At 40.8% G+C, this 18,645-nt stretch overlaps 1 protein-coding gene and 1 pseudogene across 6 annotated transcripts in view; one reads left to right on the forward strand and one right to left on the reverse strand.

Moving 5' to 3' along the window:
- CAPN15 (calpain 15) overlaps positions 1 to 18,645 on the reverse strand; it is a 99,040-nt gene that overhangs the window by 58,777 nt on the left and 21,618 nt on the right. For 3 of the 6 annotated variants that reach the window (XM_027862905.1, XM_027862911.1, XM_027862910.1), the window contains exon 2: positions 6,853 to 7,161. The exons of the other annotated variants lie outside the window; for them this stretch is intronic. In XM_027862905.1, coding sequence (XP_027718706.1) covers positions 6,853 to 7,028 — 176 coding nt within the window. In that variant the 5' untranslated portion in view covers positions 7,029 to 7,161. The remainder of the gene's footprint in view (positions 1 to 6,852; positions 7,162 to 18,645) is intronic. 6 annotated transcript variants of the gene reach the window in all.
- LOC114043740 lies at positions 15,707 to 16,967 on the forward strand (annotated as a pseudogene).

Here is an 18,645-nt window from a genome sequence, read left to right on the forward strand (position 1 = left end):
TCAGCTGACTGGCCAGAAATGCCCTAATTAGGATATTCCACAAAGTTATGTTGAACTGTGCCAAATATGGGTAAATGAATCTCTGAAAGGCACAACTGGTGCTACCATGACCTCCAGGAGAACAGCAACCTGGCAGACATGCTTGGTGAGCTGTCACTGGCCTATGTGATACCTGGACTTAAGTCAGAGATGTGATACTTATGAAAGCCGGGGGGGGAAGGATTCAGACAGACAGAGACATACGGTGACAGAAAAAAGGGGAAGAGACAGAGAGGAAGACAGAGAAAGAGAGATCATCTGCCCAGACATAAAACCACCCACCTTAATATGCCCCCATGAGCAGGGGGATGATAGAGGGGAGGGCAGATTGGGGGAGGGGGTAATCAGAAGCAAACACTTCTGAGGAGGGACGGGGTCAAAAGAGAGAATAGAATAAAGGGGGGTGGTAAGATAGGATGAAGGTAAATATACTTAGTTTTTCACAACATGACTACTATGGAAGTGTTTTGCATGACTACACATTTATAACCTGTAACAAGTTGCTTGCCTTTTCAATGAGGGTGGGAGGGAGGAAGGGAGAAAATTTGGAACCCAAAGTTTTAAAAACACATGTTAAAAAATTGTTTTCACATACAACTGGGAAATAAGATACAGGAAATGGCATATAGAAATCTATCCTGCCCTACAGGAAAATAGAAGGGGAAGGGGATAAGAGAAGGGGAGGAGAGATAGAAAGGAGGGCAGATTAGAGGAAGGGGTATACAGAATGCATGCCATCTTGGGGTGGGGGGAGGGATGAGATAGGGAGAAAATTTGAAACTCAAAATCTTGTGGAAGATATATAAAAAAAAATATGCCCCCATGAGCAAGATCTTTTCATTATTAAGAGGCTACACATTTACTATGGCACCCTTTGTATTGATAGCTTCTCAACATTACAAAAGCCACAATGGCTATATAGTTATTTTATTGTGACCCTCCTCTTTAGTACTGATGGCTTCTCAACACCACATGTAATGGATGCTTGTTTGTTTACTGTTAAATATATATAGCTCATACACATGTATGTGTATATATATTATACATATAAAATACATACATATGTGTGTATACAGTGTGTGCGCATGTGTGCGTATGTGTGCATGTGTGCGTGTAGAACACTTTTATTTCAAGTACCAAATAAATGCTTTCAGGAATCAAAGGTGATTCTACCTGTTACTTTAGAAACCTAAATTAAGATTTAACAAACCAAGCCACAAGTAACAAGAGAAATCTTACCGGTGAAAAGTCATAGTTATCTGAAAGCTCTTATCTGAAAATCTGTCTCAGTTCTGATATAAAAAAAAGACCTATTTTCTGACCTAAATTGACCCTCCAACTGGAATGAAAATCCTAGATTACCCCTTCCACACTCTCTGCCTTAATCTGGGTTATTCCTCAAATCCAAGATTAGCTCTAAGGCAAGAGATGAGCTCCTTTCCTTCCAGACCCCCCTCCCCCAGCATCCTGCAGTCTATCTACAGACTGGTACAGTCTCTGAATGAATACCTCAGGACTACAGTGAGATGCCTCAAGCAGAAACAGTTCCCTATCTCCATTAATTATAACTCATATTTATATAGCACTTTAAGAATTAAAAAGTGCATTCTTCACAACAACCCTGTGAAGTTCAGATATTTAAAAATTCAACAAATATCTATGAGGATAAAAAGACAAAAACACAAGTCTCTAACCTTACAGAGCTTGCACTCTATATAGAGTATAAGTATTATTACATACCTATTTTACAAGTAAGGTCTTTGAGGTTCAAGTGATTTGTCCATGACTACATTAGGATTAATTGTCTGGAGTGGGATTTGAACCCAGATCTTTTGATTACAAAAGCAGCATTCAATGTAATAAGCCATGTTGACTTTTGGTTCCACACAGAAAAAGTGACTAGATTCAATCTAATCTCTACTCTCACATGTACAGAGGAAGCCCTAGATCTCATGTTTTTTCAGTGACAAGAGAAGTTTCCTGTAATAGCATCTTCATCAATATCCAATAATATCTCAATGAATACATGATCAGATGTTTATCTAAATTGAGAGGGTATTTCCTACTCCTTTACTGTGACTCAATTTAGCCTTCAGCCTGGGACAATATGACATAACAGAGTCAGAAGACTTGGATGTGAATCATATCTTAGACAGTTTTGTGATTATAGGCAAGTCACTTTACTTTTCAAAGTTTCCTCATCTATAAAATGGGGTTAATGATACTTATGCTATTTTTTCTCACAGGACTGTTGTAAAGAAAGCAACAAATATGTTATCATCGTTGTCGTCGTCGTCATCATCATCCTCATCATCATCATCCAGCTTGGTAAACTTTGCTCAGCCTAGGACACAATGATACCAAGTGGGGACTCCTTTGAGCATAGGTCCCAGTCCTGACACTGAAAAGTGGCCTAAGCATGGCCAGTATCCCTCCCTTTATAACCTGCTTTCTGCAACCACAGAGTAAGGTAAGGGATCTTACTGGCTCAAAGATGCTCAGGAAAGTAGCAAGTGACAGAGGGAAGAGGAGCCAGAGGGCAATGCAGAATCCAAGCACCACCATGTCACCTTTTCAGTTTTGTCCAGAAAGTTTTTACGGAAAGAGGCAAGAATTACAGTGGCCTTATATTCTCTGACCAATGCCTTGTCAAAGAACTGGACAGGGCCTATAAGGGGCTGCCTGAATCCTGATGTTCTCCCTTTTAATGGGGGAGTATTCTTTTTCTCCTTCCTTTTCTGAGAAGGCAGCTGCTCAGGTATTCGGCAAAGAGGATAAGAAACTGAACACCCTGGAACATCTTCAGGACACTGGAACCATGAATTCTTTCCTCCTCAAATATTCTGTCCCAAAGACCAAAATAAAGCCAATAAGTGGACACACGACCAACCTCTTTCCTTGTTTTCCCAACAAAAATCTTTGTCATAAGTCAAGTAAAGATGCATTCTGCAGTATGGTTTGGACGGCTGAGGTGAAATTTCCTGGCTCTTGCCTATCATAACAACTGAGCTAATATTCATTACTCAGCCGGTACCAAAGCACATTAAGGTTACTGGGTATAACTGGCTGGATACATCTAAGTTCTTTCAAAAACTGTCCAAGTTTATGAAAGAATATAGGTCAAAGAATCTGGAATCAAAAACCACTGCTCTGATTAAATACCATCCTTCTTCCTACCAGTCTCCCACTTAAGGATCAGTAGCCACCCAATCCACTTGGTTTTGACTAAGAGAAAATAAACAGTTGCAGCCCTGTATAAAGTCCTGGGCATATCAATATATCAAGGGGAGCAAAATTTGACTCCAGGGAGGACACGGAATCTGTTTGCTAGCTTGACACTATGAAATATACTGACTTTTGACTAAATGTTCCTCCCTTCTAAGAACATTCCATTACCATGCAATCACCAATTTATTTCACTTTGTGTCCAAAGGACAAGGTTATACAAGGCCAATAGGAATACACACATGAGCATGCTAAGTGGAATACATATACAAATATAGCTAAGACTATCAATGTTGCCAAAGATCCCTAAATTGTATTCCATAAGAGATGTGGACTCTAGACTGAAACATGGCATTCACTCATTCAAAAAACATTTAACATTTACCCAGTATCTATTTCATCCAAGTAAGGTATTCTGAAGGAGACAGGATGAATGAGAATCACAGAATATCAGCAATGGAAGGCACCTTGGAAGCCATCTAAACCAAAGAGTATCCAAGAGTATCCAGCCAAAGATCTCCTCTACATCAGACACAACAAGTGGTCACCCAGCCTTTGTCTGAAGACTACCAGGGAAAGGAAATCTACTATCTCCAAAGGCATACCATTCTAATTTTAGATAACTCTTTTAGGAAGACACAGTTCCTGTGTTCAAGGATATCCAATCTAATAGAGAAATAATACATATAGATAATAAACATAACAAAGTAGGATCACAGGATTTAGAGATAGAAACCACTGAAGGCACCTACTCCAGTCTCTTTATTTGACAAAGGCAGAAACCAAGGCCCAGAAAGGTTAAGTGATTTATCCAGGATCACAGCTAGTAAACATCAGACCCAGGATTTAAACTCAGGTCCTTTGAGCAGACTATAAGACAAATGAGTAAATGAGGTATTAGGACCCAGTAACTAGTACTAACAACTAGGTACGTAAGAAAATAGTTTAAAGACAAGAGAGATTACTTCCAGTTAGGAGGGGATCAGAGAAAGTCTCATGGAAGAGGTAGTATCTGAGATGCACCTTGAAGAATAAGGGAAGATTTCAATAGGCAGAGGAGAGAAGGAACTTCAAGCACAAGGAATGGTATGGGTAACAGCACAGAGGTCAAAAAGCAGGCAACATCAATAAAATAGTGAGTAGTCTAGCTTGGTTACATCACACAGTACGTGAAAAGGAGTAGTAGATGAGGAAAGGTAGGTTAGGGTCAGAATGTCAAGGGCCTTGAATGCCAGGCTAAAAAGCTTGTACTTAATTTGTTAGAGAACCATTTGAAAGATCAGCAGGACTGTTATCTTGGGGGCTGGGTGTACAGACATGAAATCAGCAGGAAAAGCCAAATCAATCCCTGAACACTGCAGCACTCTCAAATTGACTGTACCTTACTCTATTTCCTTCTTGTTCGATGGGCCCCAGGGACCAGCAGGATACAGGGCCAAGCTAACAAGAACCAACAGAGCTGAACATTTCTCTTTCTATTAACTTAAAAAAACCCCAGAACCACTTATTTCCAAATACAGAATACAGGTTTGGCTGAAACTTCATTCTGCATTGTTTCACCTGGGAACGGCAAGTTCTTTGATAGATGGGCTGAAAAGATGACATGCACTGCAGATGTCTCTAAAAGTCACTCTGTATCCTTTGCTCCAAAGAGAAGTCGGATATCAGCAATAAAGCTCAGTGGGCTAAACAGGATAAGAAACTCAGGGGCTATTTGTTCTGTTTCTGCCCCTCACTTGTCTAAGATCTTCAATGTCCGCAGTGGGACCACAGGGCCAGTTCTGATACATTGGGGTTCAACGCTGATGAGATAACAGCTGAGAATAATATACTCTTCAACAAAAAGCCACTAGATTTCTCTGGAGTTCTAAAATAATACACAATCCAGTGGTATCTTCTCTTCTCCTGATTACAGCGAGGAACTTCTGGTCAAGCCTCTCTTGGGTTAGTTTTACCCAGAAATCCAGAACTCCTTATTTCAAAGAAGTAAAGTTGAGCCCTCTTCTGAAATTCTAAGAAGCCCCAATCAACATCACTCTTCTCTTTAACACAGTCTAATTTAGATGGTCTCCAAGTATAAGATCAAGCTCAGGGGAAACTTCCCCAAAAACATTGCTCAGAGGCCCTGATGGACTCTCTCCTCACCTCTGCCTCAAAGCTCAGCTCAAATACCAACCACTACCTGAGGCCTTTTGGGATCCTCTCAGTTGCTAGCAACCCTACCCCTCAGTTACTTTGTATATATACTTATATGGGTATGTGTTCTCTCTCCCCATAAACCATAAGCTCCTTGAGGGCAAGGACTGTTTTATTTATGTCTTTGCATCCCTAGCACCTACAACAGTGCCTGTCACATAGTGGGCACTTAATAAATGCTTGTTGAGTATCTGATTGATTCCAGCTGCGGGGACATTCATCTCGGCAATTTTTACTTGGTCCCAGGCCTGGTTTGTGGGCGTGGTGCTGCTCAGTTACCGGACATCTGAAATGGGGTGAGGGCTAATAGTTTGTGCTTCTTTCCAAGGTTTGAAATAAAACCTCAGAATTTAGAAGAGCATAAATCCAGCCATCCTTACAAAGAAGTAAACAGATGAGAATGAATGGCATAAGTTACCAATTAAAAGAGAAAGTGGGATATGTAAGGCTCTAACCATTACTGAATAAAATATTTCTTCATGGAAACAAGGTAGAGACAGATTCGATCAAGTCCAAACAGTTAACTCTTGAAGAGGCTCTAGCATGCAATGATCTCAGCAGCTGAGAGGAAAGGCAAAACAGCTACATCAACGAGACAAGTCCAGCCAGAATGCTCACACAGCAACAGTAAGCAGTCTCAACATAAGGCCACACCAGTGCCCAAACACTGGATAAAGCAAGCTGCTATTTCTAAAAAGCATTCCCACTATTCAGATCTAAGTAGAACCAGTCTTCTCTCTTGAAGTAAGCAACTATAAAAAAGCAGGCATTTATTCGAGCCCCCACAGATGGTGAGCACAAACATGGCAGCCTCATCAGCAAGGGCCAGCATATCAAGATGCCTTCAACATACCTCTCAACTAGCCAGGGATGAAATAGAGGGCTGGACAACCTCTAGGAACCAATTTCCCCAAATGACATAGTTTGGGGAAAGAGGGAAGCAGGGAAGGCTTAAAAGAGCCAGTCAGCTAATGGAAGGTAAGACTTGAAATGCATCTCTGGTGGGAAAATCCTAAGAAAATAGCCAGTGAAAAAGTAGCATGGGTATTTCTTAGGGAGTTCCCAGACTACCTTTGGGCAAGATGGAGATAACAACGGAGAACTATGCATCAGTGATCTTGGTGCCTGAAAATAACTCAATACTATTTATCTACAGATACTTTGATGACAAGGAAGAAAAAAGAAGCACAAAGGAAAATACAAAAACTTCCTTTGTGAGGGGTTTGTTCTGAGGAATCTCTCCTCTTCTATCTTTTTTTTAATGATCTCCTTTTTGGAACAGACCCCCTCCCCCCAGGGCTGAAGCTGATTCCAGCCCTGCTGTCCCACTATCTTGGGGGCCAGGGGCCAGTTGAGAGGTATGCCACAAGCCTCCTTCCCCTACTTTCTTACCTTCGTGCCCTGGGATGTAAGTGCTGATGCTGCCGAGTTATTAGGGCACTTTCCCACACAGGACCACTGTGGCTACTCCTATACCAGCCTGTAGCCGGGTGCCCGGGATAGGATGGGCTAGTGAAGCCGTGGTCTGATTCCGTCTCTGCAGCCAACGAGGAAGCTGAGCTCCCCATGTCACCCCCAACCTGGGCCCAGCCAAGAATTATCCCAGATTAGGTCCAGGCGCGTGTAGTCGGGTGGAAAGGGTGAGGATTGGAGGCATGGACAGGCAGAAAGTTCCCAACACTGGAGAAAGGGAGGTCGATTCTGATTAAAGTAAAAAAAAAAGAGAAAAGAAACAAAAAGAAGAAAAAAAAGAAAAAAGAAACAAAGTATGATTTAAATGAATAAAGTTTTCAGAAGCTTCATGAAGAATTCTCTGAAGGGATCATGCTTGCATACTAAGGTGACTAAATAAGTCAAAGTTTTAAGATTTGGAGTAGTGAAGATAAAGGCATGTGACTGAAACAGTGGGCACAGGGGTCCTGAAGAGTCAATAAGTCATACCCCAGTGCAATAGGCCTCCACACTACTAGTTCCTATGACTAATACCAGCAGTGGTACAGGCAGTAGGACCAATGCAATGAGACTATTATTTCAATTCAACATATATTTACTTAGTACATAATATACACATATATGTATATGTATATGCATGTTCATACATGTATGTGCATATGAGTACATGTGTATGTGTGTATACCTATATGTATACATGCATTTATGTGTGTGTGTATATATATATATATATACACACACACACATATATATACACACATATATTTTCCCCAATTTACCAAGCCCATCAACCCACATCTCCTATAACTAACTTCAAACTAAAACCATTCCAAACCCAAGGGCAGCCAGCTCTCTAGCAAAAGTAGGGTATTAAATGTTGAAAGCAGACAGGTAGCAGGATCCAAAGAAGGTCTTATGGACTGCAAGATCAGCCCAAGGTAAATTGGGTGACTCATGGAGAATGTAAATTCTTCCAACCAAACTCAACCTGGCATTTTACACAATGCTTCCAACTCACTGAAAACACTGCCTTCATCTCCAGGAAAAGTCAAAATTACAAGAACGTTAATTTCTCCATCCCCCTGCTCTACCCTTTCCCATAAAAATATGACCCAATCCTCTCATTCTCTGTTTGGAAGTGAGGTAGCATGGTGTAGTGGGAAGAGCCCAGGGTTTAGAACTTGAAGACCTGGGTTTCAATCCTGGCTCAGATACTTACCAGCTACATGACAGACAACAGACAAACAAGTCACTTAAGCTCACTAAGTTTGAATTTCTGCATCTGTAAAACTGGGGAAATAATACCTATAGTACCTACCTCACAGGGAGGTTTTGAGGGTTTTGATGTATGTGTATATATCTGTGTGTGAGTGAGAGACAGTGTTTATTTTACCAGACCTATGATTTCATCCTTGTAGGGAGAGTGAGTAAACTCATTCTACCAACAGAGACCAGCAACTGGTTTGTAACTCATAGTCTTAGAGTGTTGCCTGTGGCACTGAGAGGTTGTGACTCATTCAGGTCACACAGCCAGCATGGTTCAGAGACAGGATCTGAATCCAGACTTCCCTGACACTGAGGCCAGCTTTCTTTATGCCATGCTGCTTCTCCAAAGAATAGTTGTGAGAACCAAATTAGATAATACAGTCTATGTGTGGTACTGTGGAAAGGGTGCTAGCTTTAGAAACTCTAATTCAGATCCTTGTAAGTCACTTCCCCTTTCTAGGCCTCACTTTTCTCATCTATAAAACTAGAGGACTGAACTCAAAGGTCTTGTCCAGTTGTACATGAATGATCTAGATAAAGTACTTTGCAAACCTTAAATGAACTACATAGTGTCATCTCTTACTGTCATTCTAATACAGCCATGCGTCACATTTCCTGAATAGGTAAATACAAAGAGTTTGAATAAATAAATAAACCAACACTTTTTTTCTGATTGGAGGAAAAGGAATCATATCATTTAGATTTATGACAGAATAAAAGGATCAAGGGAACATATAACTGAGCTAAAAAGGAGAAACAAAGGAAAAAATTAGCACAGCTGAGCTTATCCAACTGCCCACCATAATTCAGAAAGACCTTTATGAAGAAGCTATTTAATGCAATCAAAGAGACAAAGAACCTGGAAAATGCAGTGCTTGAGAGTATCAAGTGAGAACTCTGAAGGGTGTCCCAGCCTATTCTCTTGCATCTGGCATGAGAGGTAGCCATGGCTGACAGATTATTACCAGGGTGACTAACAGCAGCAACTTCCATTCATAGAGTGCTTTATATTTTACAAAGCATTTTCTTGACAACAACCTGTTATCACCACTTTACAAGTGACGAAACTGAGGTCCAGAGAAGTAGGTGACCTACCCACGATTACGAAGCTAATAAATTATCAGATCAAGGAATCAAACCCAGGACTCCTGCCTTCTCCTCCCAGCATACATCCCAATAAATCATGCTGCTTAGTGGCCAACGTATTCAGATAAGGTTCATGGACAATATCCACCTCAACTTCTCAAACAACTAGAAAGCAATTTCTTCTCCCCAGATTCCCCCTCCCTATTTAGTAAATGCTAAAATCCATGTGCTAGAACCAGAAACTGAATAAAGTAAGGAAGGGGATTTATTATTCCTTCAAAATTAACTGACTCAACAGAGCGTCTTACATCCAAATGACATAACTTAAGAATAAAATTTGGAACAGAACATACTTTAGGAGCTATCGATTGTTTCCGTACAATTTTGACAACATTCATGCAGCCCAAATTACCCAAACCTCCAGTAGTCCTGGTGCCTCAAGGCCCAGGAAACATTTAATCATCAAGTCTGGCAACTTCTAACCCACCTGGGACTAATGAGTGGGGAAAGCTTACTTACATGTAAGGAAGGGATAGAAATAAACTCAAAGCCAGATAGATTTAAAGAAAGATAACAGACTTAAGCAGAGGAGGCAGGCTTGCAAATGCCTTTGACTTCTCAGGTAAAGCTGCCCAATTCTGGAAAGTGACAAAGGAGACTACTCCAGCTCACTCTTGATAGCAAACAGAAGGGACTCTTCATTCAAAAGTAAAAGAACTGAAGGTAATTGTGTCCTTTCCTCTTTGAAAACATACACTAACTCACATCACACATACACCTCTGAGGCAAAAATTCTAATCAAAGATGGTACAACATTACAGGCCAGTAAGAAAAGGACCACATCCTTCTCTTCAAGAAAAGCACCATATTAGTCACCTTTCCTACAGTAGAAAGGAGTTGGATTTCTAGCAGCATAGCTGACCAAAGTGAGAAAACCCAGTAGTTCTCATTACTATACAATTTGAGGAGAGTATCATCCTATTTGGTACCTTGAGGTTTCCCTCTTGAAAATGAAGCCAATTCTTAGCCCCTCCCAATACACTGCCCTTATGTTATTCCCTTAATGAGAATCCTTCAGCTGGCATTCAAAGTTCTTTCCAGCCTACCTCTAACCTCTGATAGCCTTATCTATCTATACCTTTTTGAGTATTCTACATTCCAACTGAATTTCTGGCTGTCCCTCTTGCTCTCTGACCATCTCTGTGCCTCGTGGTTAATGACATCCCTTAGGCCTAAAAATGGACCTCCTCCATTTCACATCTCTGCTTCCAGCTCTCAACCCCCCTTGAAATCCCTTCCTTCCTCCAATGACCAACCCAGGTAACTTCCTGCAGAAAGCTTTCTTCATCCCTGCAGTGGGGAGTGATCTCTCCTAATACTTTGTCTGAACTTGTCCTTTGCCCTTACCACATTCTAATTTGTATTGCAGCTATCCAAAGACATGTCCTATTTCCCTTGTAATAGACTGTAAACTCCTTGAGAATGGCTGCCTTGTTTCATCTTTGAGCATATACACTTTAGCAGAATTTAATAAATGTTTGTTGAATTGGACTGAAAATTAGGAATATAAGATTACTGCTATACTTCGAACTCTAGGCACTCTATTTAGTAGTATCACATTGCAGGAATCACACTGCAAAGCTGAGGAATAGGGAAAGAGAAGGGCTCCCCTGTGATAAAGATCTCTTGAATAGATGTGAAAGTCAAGTTGATTCACTGAGGCCACTGCTGGCAAACACACTGCTGGGACCTCCTCTCTGACTCTCATCTTCCTTTGCTCCCTTTCTCTACACCTGCTGTTCACCTGCTCCTTGCCTTTCTTGACCATCAGGTTTTACAAAGTCAGTCCAAGAGGGAAAAAAAAAGTCAGTCACTCCAGCCAAGAAAGAGACTTTGGCCAGGAGGCCTGCTTTAAGGCTGCTTAGGAACAAAATTCTGCTTGTGGTAGTGCTGGGTGTGGAAAGAGAGCTATAAATAGATACAGGATAACCCAAGCTAAGCTGGAGTTACTCTTGGGACAGATTTAGTTTCACACCAGCAATTGTTCTGTGAAACAGAGACTGCTCTCTGGTCAGTAAAACTTATCTCTGGTTAGTCTAGAATCCTGCAACAAGACTGTTCTAGTAAGCTGACAAACTGTATGTTCCCTAATCTCAAGATATCCTTGTTTTTCTTTGTAACCTTCCTATCCCCAGAACAACATGTTAGACATAATAGATGCTTAATAAAAATATTTACTGAATGAATGAGGCCTATTTCAGGAGGAAAATAATTCAAATTTACAAATAAATGAGCCAAATTGTTCCACAAAATGGTGACTGCACAGAATTCACAGTTATTCTCTATGCCTAAGGCTGCTGGACAATAATGGGTTAAAATAAAATCGAACCAGAAAGAATAACTCATCACCTGAATCTGCCTCTCACAAAGCAAAATCGAGGCAGTGTTTGTGCTGAAGCACCTCACATTCACTGGTTTGTAAGATTCCCAAATCAGTAAGCATCTCTTCTCCCACTCACCTCCCTCCCTGTATGAACCAAAGGGTTGCTCCCAACAGAGACAAACAGCACTGCTATGTTTTAACAAGAGAGGATGCAGAAATCTGAGTAGAACTGCTTTCTCAGAGCAGAAATGGAGTGGGAAAGAAAGAGTGAGAGGCAAGGTTCGAGGTGGGCACGTTCCCAGTTTCCATTCCACCTCCTCCAACAAATCACCAGATAAATGGTGAATAGCAAAATGCCCTGACTTGGCAGGATCCCTGGCTGGAGGCAGCAGGAAGAAGGCTCTAGGAGGGCTGGAAAGTGGAAGAGATGAATGGGCGGGGGGGAGGGGGAACAACAGACCAACAGGGAGAGTTCCTTTCTTTTATTATTTCTAAACACAATGATGACTGGTTTTCACAGGTTCTCATTAATTGCTTCTGAAATGTTATTTTCCAAGTAAGAAATTGATTTTATCCCTCCCCCACTTCCAAGCCCCCAGTAATTTGCCACTTCTTTTTCTCCCTCTTCCTCCTTAAGAGAAAAAAATTGAACCGTAGACCCATTTTTCAGTGGGAGGAGGGAAGTGGGAAGCAAAAAAGGTGTCTCAGGGAGGGGAATGTTCTCTGCCCTCTGGCAGACTTCAATAGCTGCTTCTAGTTCTTTCACCAGGTCCTCATGCCCCTTCCACCTCCACAGCCCACTTTTCCAGGAAACCAGTGAAACACAAAGCCTTTCCCCTGAAGCTGGTGGAGGAGAAAGAGCAGTGGAGTCAGAAGACTGGATTTGCATCCCAGTTCCAACCCTTTAGGACTACACAAGTTATTTAATCTCTCTGAGGTTCAGTTGCTTCATGCATAAAATGGGAATGCTACTCTTGAACTATCTACCTCACAAGGTTGCTGTGAGGAAAGTGCTTTGTGAAGCTTTATGGACATCTGGGTTATTACTATTATTATGAATAACATTGATGCTTAATCTTCCTAAATCCACTTCCCAGGGGAGAAATGGTTTAAGTGGCGCCATACCAGCTAAGCTTTCTCTGAGGCTGCAGATTTAACCAAATACCTTCTACCAGAACTCAGAGGAGAGATATGGGAAAGGAGATTTTGGTTAAGAAAGCAGAGGAGGGACATGTGCTAGTCAGAAATATGGGAGGAAAAAATATCCAATTAGAGATACTTACAAAGCCCTTTCCTTGAGAAGCTAAAAAATATACACGCAAACACAACTGTCATCTCAAAAATCTGGTTTGTGGTGATAGCAGAAGCCAAGCAATAGAGCTCCCTACTATGGACACTTCACTATCTCTCTTAGAAAAAGTGAAGGGGAAATCCTCCCCTCTCCAGACAGACATTCACTACCTCTAAGAGATAAGGAGAGCCTATGCCCACAAAGAAGGTATGACAAATTTAAGGCAGCTACACCATGATGCAACCAATCCCACAATCCTTTCATAGAAGGCTTTTCATTTGGTAAGAAGATTCTGCCCCAAAAGGGAGGTGTGGGTCTTTCTCACCAACCCTTTCTGTAATGTGACCTGTCACCTCCAGGAGAGGGCACTTGCTTTGCACAATCACACAGCTAGAGCTACAGGAGACCCACAGATTTGCCCCACCAGTTCCCTTCTCGGCAAGCAGATCAGAGGTAAAAGTTGCTTGATTAAGCAGAGAAGGGCTTTGAGGAGAAAAGGAACATACAAATAAGGCTTAAGAGGTCTGGAAATGGTGAAGGACTGGAGCCCTCATCAGCCCCACACTGCCTATTTAGAGATTGAATCATACTCACTTCCTATTTTTCTAGTTTCATCTAGTTTAGAGGAGTTTCAGTGGTCACAGAGAAGTTGATTGATTTGCCCAGAATCACATGGCCATTATATGGCAGAGATGATACGTGAATTCAAGTCTTCTTGATTCTGATGCTGGCTGGCCATTCTGCCAGGGGCTTCCCTAACTTGTTATATGCTTGCAAACAGTTGAGTATATATCTTCTGAAGAGAGACTGCTGAGGAAATCCATTGTCTGAAGGGAGATGAGGCACTCCTTCATCCATACACTCTCTCTCCTGGATGCCTCTAACAACAAAATTCTAACCTTAGGGCTAGAGAATTCAGTCCATGAACATACTCTATGAAGTGTCCACAAAGTCTACATATCCCCACCCACACAATATCCATAGTAGCAAATACCCTGTGTTGCAAATCTTGAGGATACAAAGGGTAGACACAAAATGACACTAAATGTCATTGGAGAAGGGAGGAGGAAAAAGTTGCTTAAAATCACAGGAGTAAGCGGTGGAGAACCAGGAACAGCCAAAGAAGAAAGTTATTGTTCCAACACACTTCAGGCCAAAGACAGTGGGGTTGAGGATCAAAGTATGTACAAACTGACTTCTCCTGCTCTTAAAAAAAAAAAATAGCAAGATCAGTGCTAAATCACCAACTTTTAATTTTGAACTAGAGATTTCTTAGATGCTCATAGCAACTTCTTTCTCTATGTTATGACCAGGTTTATATGCCTGGTTGACAGTCTGATATCCTCTACAAGAGCACAAAGCAGAAAAGTAATTAAAATTGAGGACTTCTCTGGAATCACCATTCAAACAAATTCATGGACATGATAGATATCCAGAGTGTATAAAGGACAATTAGGTGTTCCCTTCCAAAAAGGCCAATAAAGATTTGGAAGTATACACCTTAGCTTGATATTCCTTACTACCCAATGACACTAAAAGTAAGGTCTGGAATGAAGCCCTGAAGACCACTCCTAGGAGAAACCTAAAGAGAAAATTATGTATCTTGCAAATTCACACAAATCAGTGTTCCTAGAAATATAAAAGACCCTCTCTACTAAGAATAACAATATTAAAGTTTCTTCCCTGTGGTGAACACAAAGTTACCATGGTTTGGCCAGATGAGTTTAACCAGTGGCAACTGCATCTGACCTAAAAGACCAACTTCAAAAACCTGGTCAACACTTGGATCATCAAGAGAAAATACTAACATAAAAAGGATACTGGTATTTCTAATGTCAACCTACAGCATTTGAATATTGTATAAAGTACTAACAAAAACAAGCGTGGGTTGGTATGATGTGCCTCATTAGGAAGATCTAAATATCATAAAAGCTATCACAAAAAAGGAGGAAAAAACCCAATACACCAGGCAACAGTGCTCTAATTACCATAAACTTTCACCTAGGTTTCTAATTTCCAAATACTTATCAATTCAATTTCTACATCTTACAGACAGCTGAGCAGAACCCTTATGTTTTTCCCCAGTTACTAAAGCCAGTTTCAACTGCATGACACCCTCACAAAATCCTACCACATAGTACCTTATGAATACCTATTATAGTTCACTTGCATTTAGAATGAAGATATATACTCAAGTGTTTGCAAGCATATAACAAGTTAGGGTAGCAGCTGGCAGAATGGCCAACCAGCAACAGAATCAAGAAGACTTGAGTTCACGTTATCATCTCTGCCATAAAATGGCCATGTGATTCTGGGCAAATCAATCAATTTCTCTGTGAGCACTGAAACTCCTCTAATTATAAGCTGCAAAGTACTTGCCAATCAGCATAGATAGAGGGAGTCTCCTTCTCTAGGAATTCCCCACATCAATGGAATCACAGGTCTTCACCAACACCGCCACCCTCCCTCACAAAATATATATGTGTATATATATATATATATATATATATATATGTAATTTATAGGCAGCATTTATAGGTTTCTCAATGGGGCCTATGTGTATATGTATATGTATATGCAAATATACATACACATATATGGAGGGAGGGAGAAATAAAAACAAGAAGGACAGAGAGGAAGAAAGAGAAATATAGCTGGCTCTCCTAAGGACCCCCTCCCCCAACAAGGGTTGGCCAGTGAGAAACTTGTGGCTTTTCCCTTCCATTTCTTCTTGTTCCAGAAGCCCCCCTGCTCACTTGACAAAGGCCATGTATGAGACTATCTCTATATACGGACCAGCTGCTGTGCTGATTGGTGATGCCTGCTGGAAGCTGTATTGCCTGGAAAATGATATCCAGTCTAATGGTCAGATACCAAGTGAGGTACCACTGAGGAAGAAGATAATTCCTTCAACATCGTCAGTGAAACAGGCTCTGGTAAACAGGTCCCCAGAACAGTATTTGCAGAAATAGAACCAAATGTCATTGATAAACTGCCAGTTTCCACTCTGAGCAGCTGATCAACAACAAGGAAGATTCTGCTAATGACCATACCTGAGATCCTTCCACTATCAGCATCATTGATCCAGTTCTGGAAAGGATACAGGAGCTTGCTAATCTGTGCATAGGTCTTCAAGCCTTCTTTGTTTTCCAGAGTTTTGAAGGTAGGACTGGGTCTGATTTCAGCCGTCTGCTGTGTGTCCCTTGATTATGGCAAGAAGTGAAAGCTAGAGTTCTCCATTTACCCAGGTTTCCACAGCTATAGTTAAGCCCATCAACGACACTGATCACTCACACCAACCAGAGGCATTGATTGTGCCTTCATGGCAGATGATCACGCTACCTTAGACATTAAACACTCAACCTACACAAACCTGAATCACCTTAATCAAATTTTGTCTTCTATTACTGCTTCTCTTTGATTTTTGTGTCCTGAATCTCAATTTGACAGAATTCCAGACCAACCTCATACCATATCCCAAGATTCACTTTTTTCTGGCCACAGAAGCCTCAATCATTTCTGCTAAGAACGTCTCCTATGAGCAGCAGACTGTAGCAGAGATCACCAATGCTTTCTCTGAGTCAGCTAACCAAATGGTGAAGTATGACCGTCACCACAGAAAATATATGGCTTACTGACTGTTGTACTGTGGTGATGTGGTTCCCAAAAATGTTACTGTCACCATCAAGGCAAGGTATGGCATCCAGTTCGTGGACTGGTGCTCAACTGGCTTCAAGGTTGGCATTGATGACCAGCTTTGCACTAGGTTTCCTGGGAAGACCTGGCCAAGCTACATCAGGGATGGGTGCATGCTGAACAACACTCTTCAGCTGCTGAGGCCTGAGCTTTCTTGGACTACAAGTTTAACTTGATGTATGCCAAGCATACCATTGTTCAACAGCATGTAGAGGAGGGGACAGAAAGGAGAAAGGTCTCTGAAGCACATAAGGACATGGTTGTCCTATAAAGGATTCTGAAGAAGTTGGAGCAGACACTACTGAAGGGGAAGATGAACGTGAGAAATATTAATTTATGTTATTTTTCATACTATCTGTGTTTTTCTGTCCTATGAAAATATCTTTTGTTGTTAATTAGTTGTCAATCAATAAAAGTATAATTGCAAAATAAAATAAATTATATAGATATGTCTACAAATATAGATAACCTTCTCCATACAGGCAAGCACTAAAAAAAAAATGTGTTGTCCTTTCTATAAGATGATACTACTAACTCATGGTCAAAAAGATGGGCCAGCTGGGTTTCAAAACTCCGTGCCTCATAAATGGATGAAAATTTTGATTAAGATCATAGGCTGTTATAATAGAAAGGAGCCTTGAAGATCATCTAGTCCAACTCTCTTGTTTTGCAAATGAGGGAAGTAAAGCTAAGATTTAGGGGAAGTGACTTAACCAAGGTCATACTACTAGTTGGCTTCAGAGCCAGAACTGAAACTTCGGTCTTATAGCCTCCAGATCAGTGCTCCTTCTCAGATGTCTTTTTCCAGTAATGATGATGCACTTGCATACTACAGTTTCATCCTCTTCACAGACAGCTGGCCTGCATCAAAGGGTGCATTCTGTAGCCACAGAGGAGTTTTGTCTTGTTTTGTTTTTCTCCAGATGTTTCATTGTTAGATCATTTCATGAGTATCTTCATATCCATGCTGCCAATCACCTCTGATGAATTGTTATCAAATTTCTCCTCTCATCTTATAGCATTCTGTTGGAAAAGAACTCCTCTGCCCGAGTCAAAATAAAGTAACACCTAAATATGACCAGCATATTCAATTCAACTATGTGCACAGTGATAAGTATTGTGATTACAAAGACGGGAAAAAGTTAAAAAAAAAAAAGACCTCAAACAACTTACAATCTGATAGGGAAGATAAAATACACACTAATAATACAAGTTAAAATGTGATAAGTACATCCGAGAGGTAATAGGTACTATGGACTGAATTATGGAGGGTCCTACTTCCTAAATCAAAGCTGAAACAACTGATAAACCAGCTGGACCAGCCAAGATGGCACGTCTCAGGGATTTGCTGCAAATAATCTAGGACTAGTGCAAACCACAAACCAAAGCTTGACCAATAATTAGACCAAACACGTAGCCAAAGAAAGAAAAGTCAAAGACATTACAAAGTCTTGGTTAATACGGTGGCCAAATACCAGGAAAACCAGAGTTGAAAAGGTGTTCGCTGATTTGCATCATTACATCCATTTAACAAATAGTTACAGGTTATCTACCATATGCAAGACACTGTCCTAAGCACTTAGCAGGATAGAAAATATAGTCTCTGCCCAAGAAGTTTACAACTACTAATTTCTATGTCATTGCTCCGTGGGAAGAGCAACAGAAAATTGATAAATTTGGGGAATTAATCTGATCTCATACACATCATCCCACCTAGTGCTCCAATAATAATCCAGCTCATATTTCTATAAAGTGCTTTCCTCATAAAAACTCTATTGAAGTAAAGAGCTGCAAACATTATTAACCATTATTATTATTCCCATTTTACAGATTAAGAAACTGAGCCTGGGGAAGTTAAATGACTCATCCACATTTATCATAAGGGTAGTAAATGTCAGAATAAAGATTGAAACGCCATTCTCCTAACTTCAAGTCCAGTATTCTTTTCCATGCTATCACTAAGTAGTCCCAATCCAGGAAATTATTATGAATTATAATCATTATAATGTGT

The sequence above is a fragment of the Vombatus ursinus genome, unplaced genomic scaffold, assembly GCF_900497805.2.
Source record: "Vombatus ursinus unplaced genomic scaffold, bare-nosed wombat genome assembly UNPS02014770.1, whole genome shotgun sequence".
Lineage (NCBI taxonomy): Eukaryota > Metazoa > Chordata > Mammalia > Diprotodontia > Vombatidae > Vombatus > Vombatus ursinus.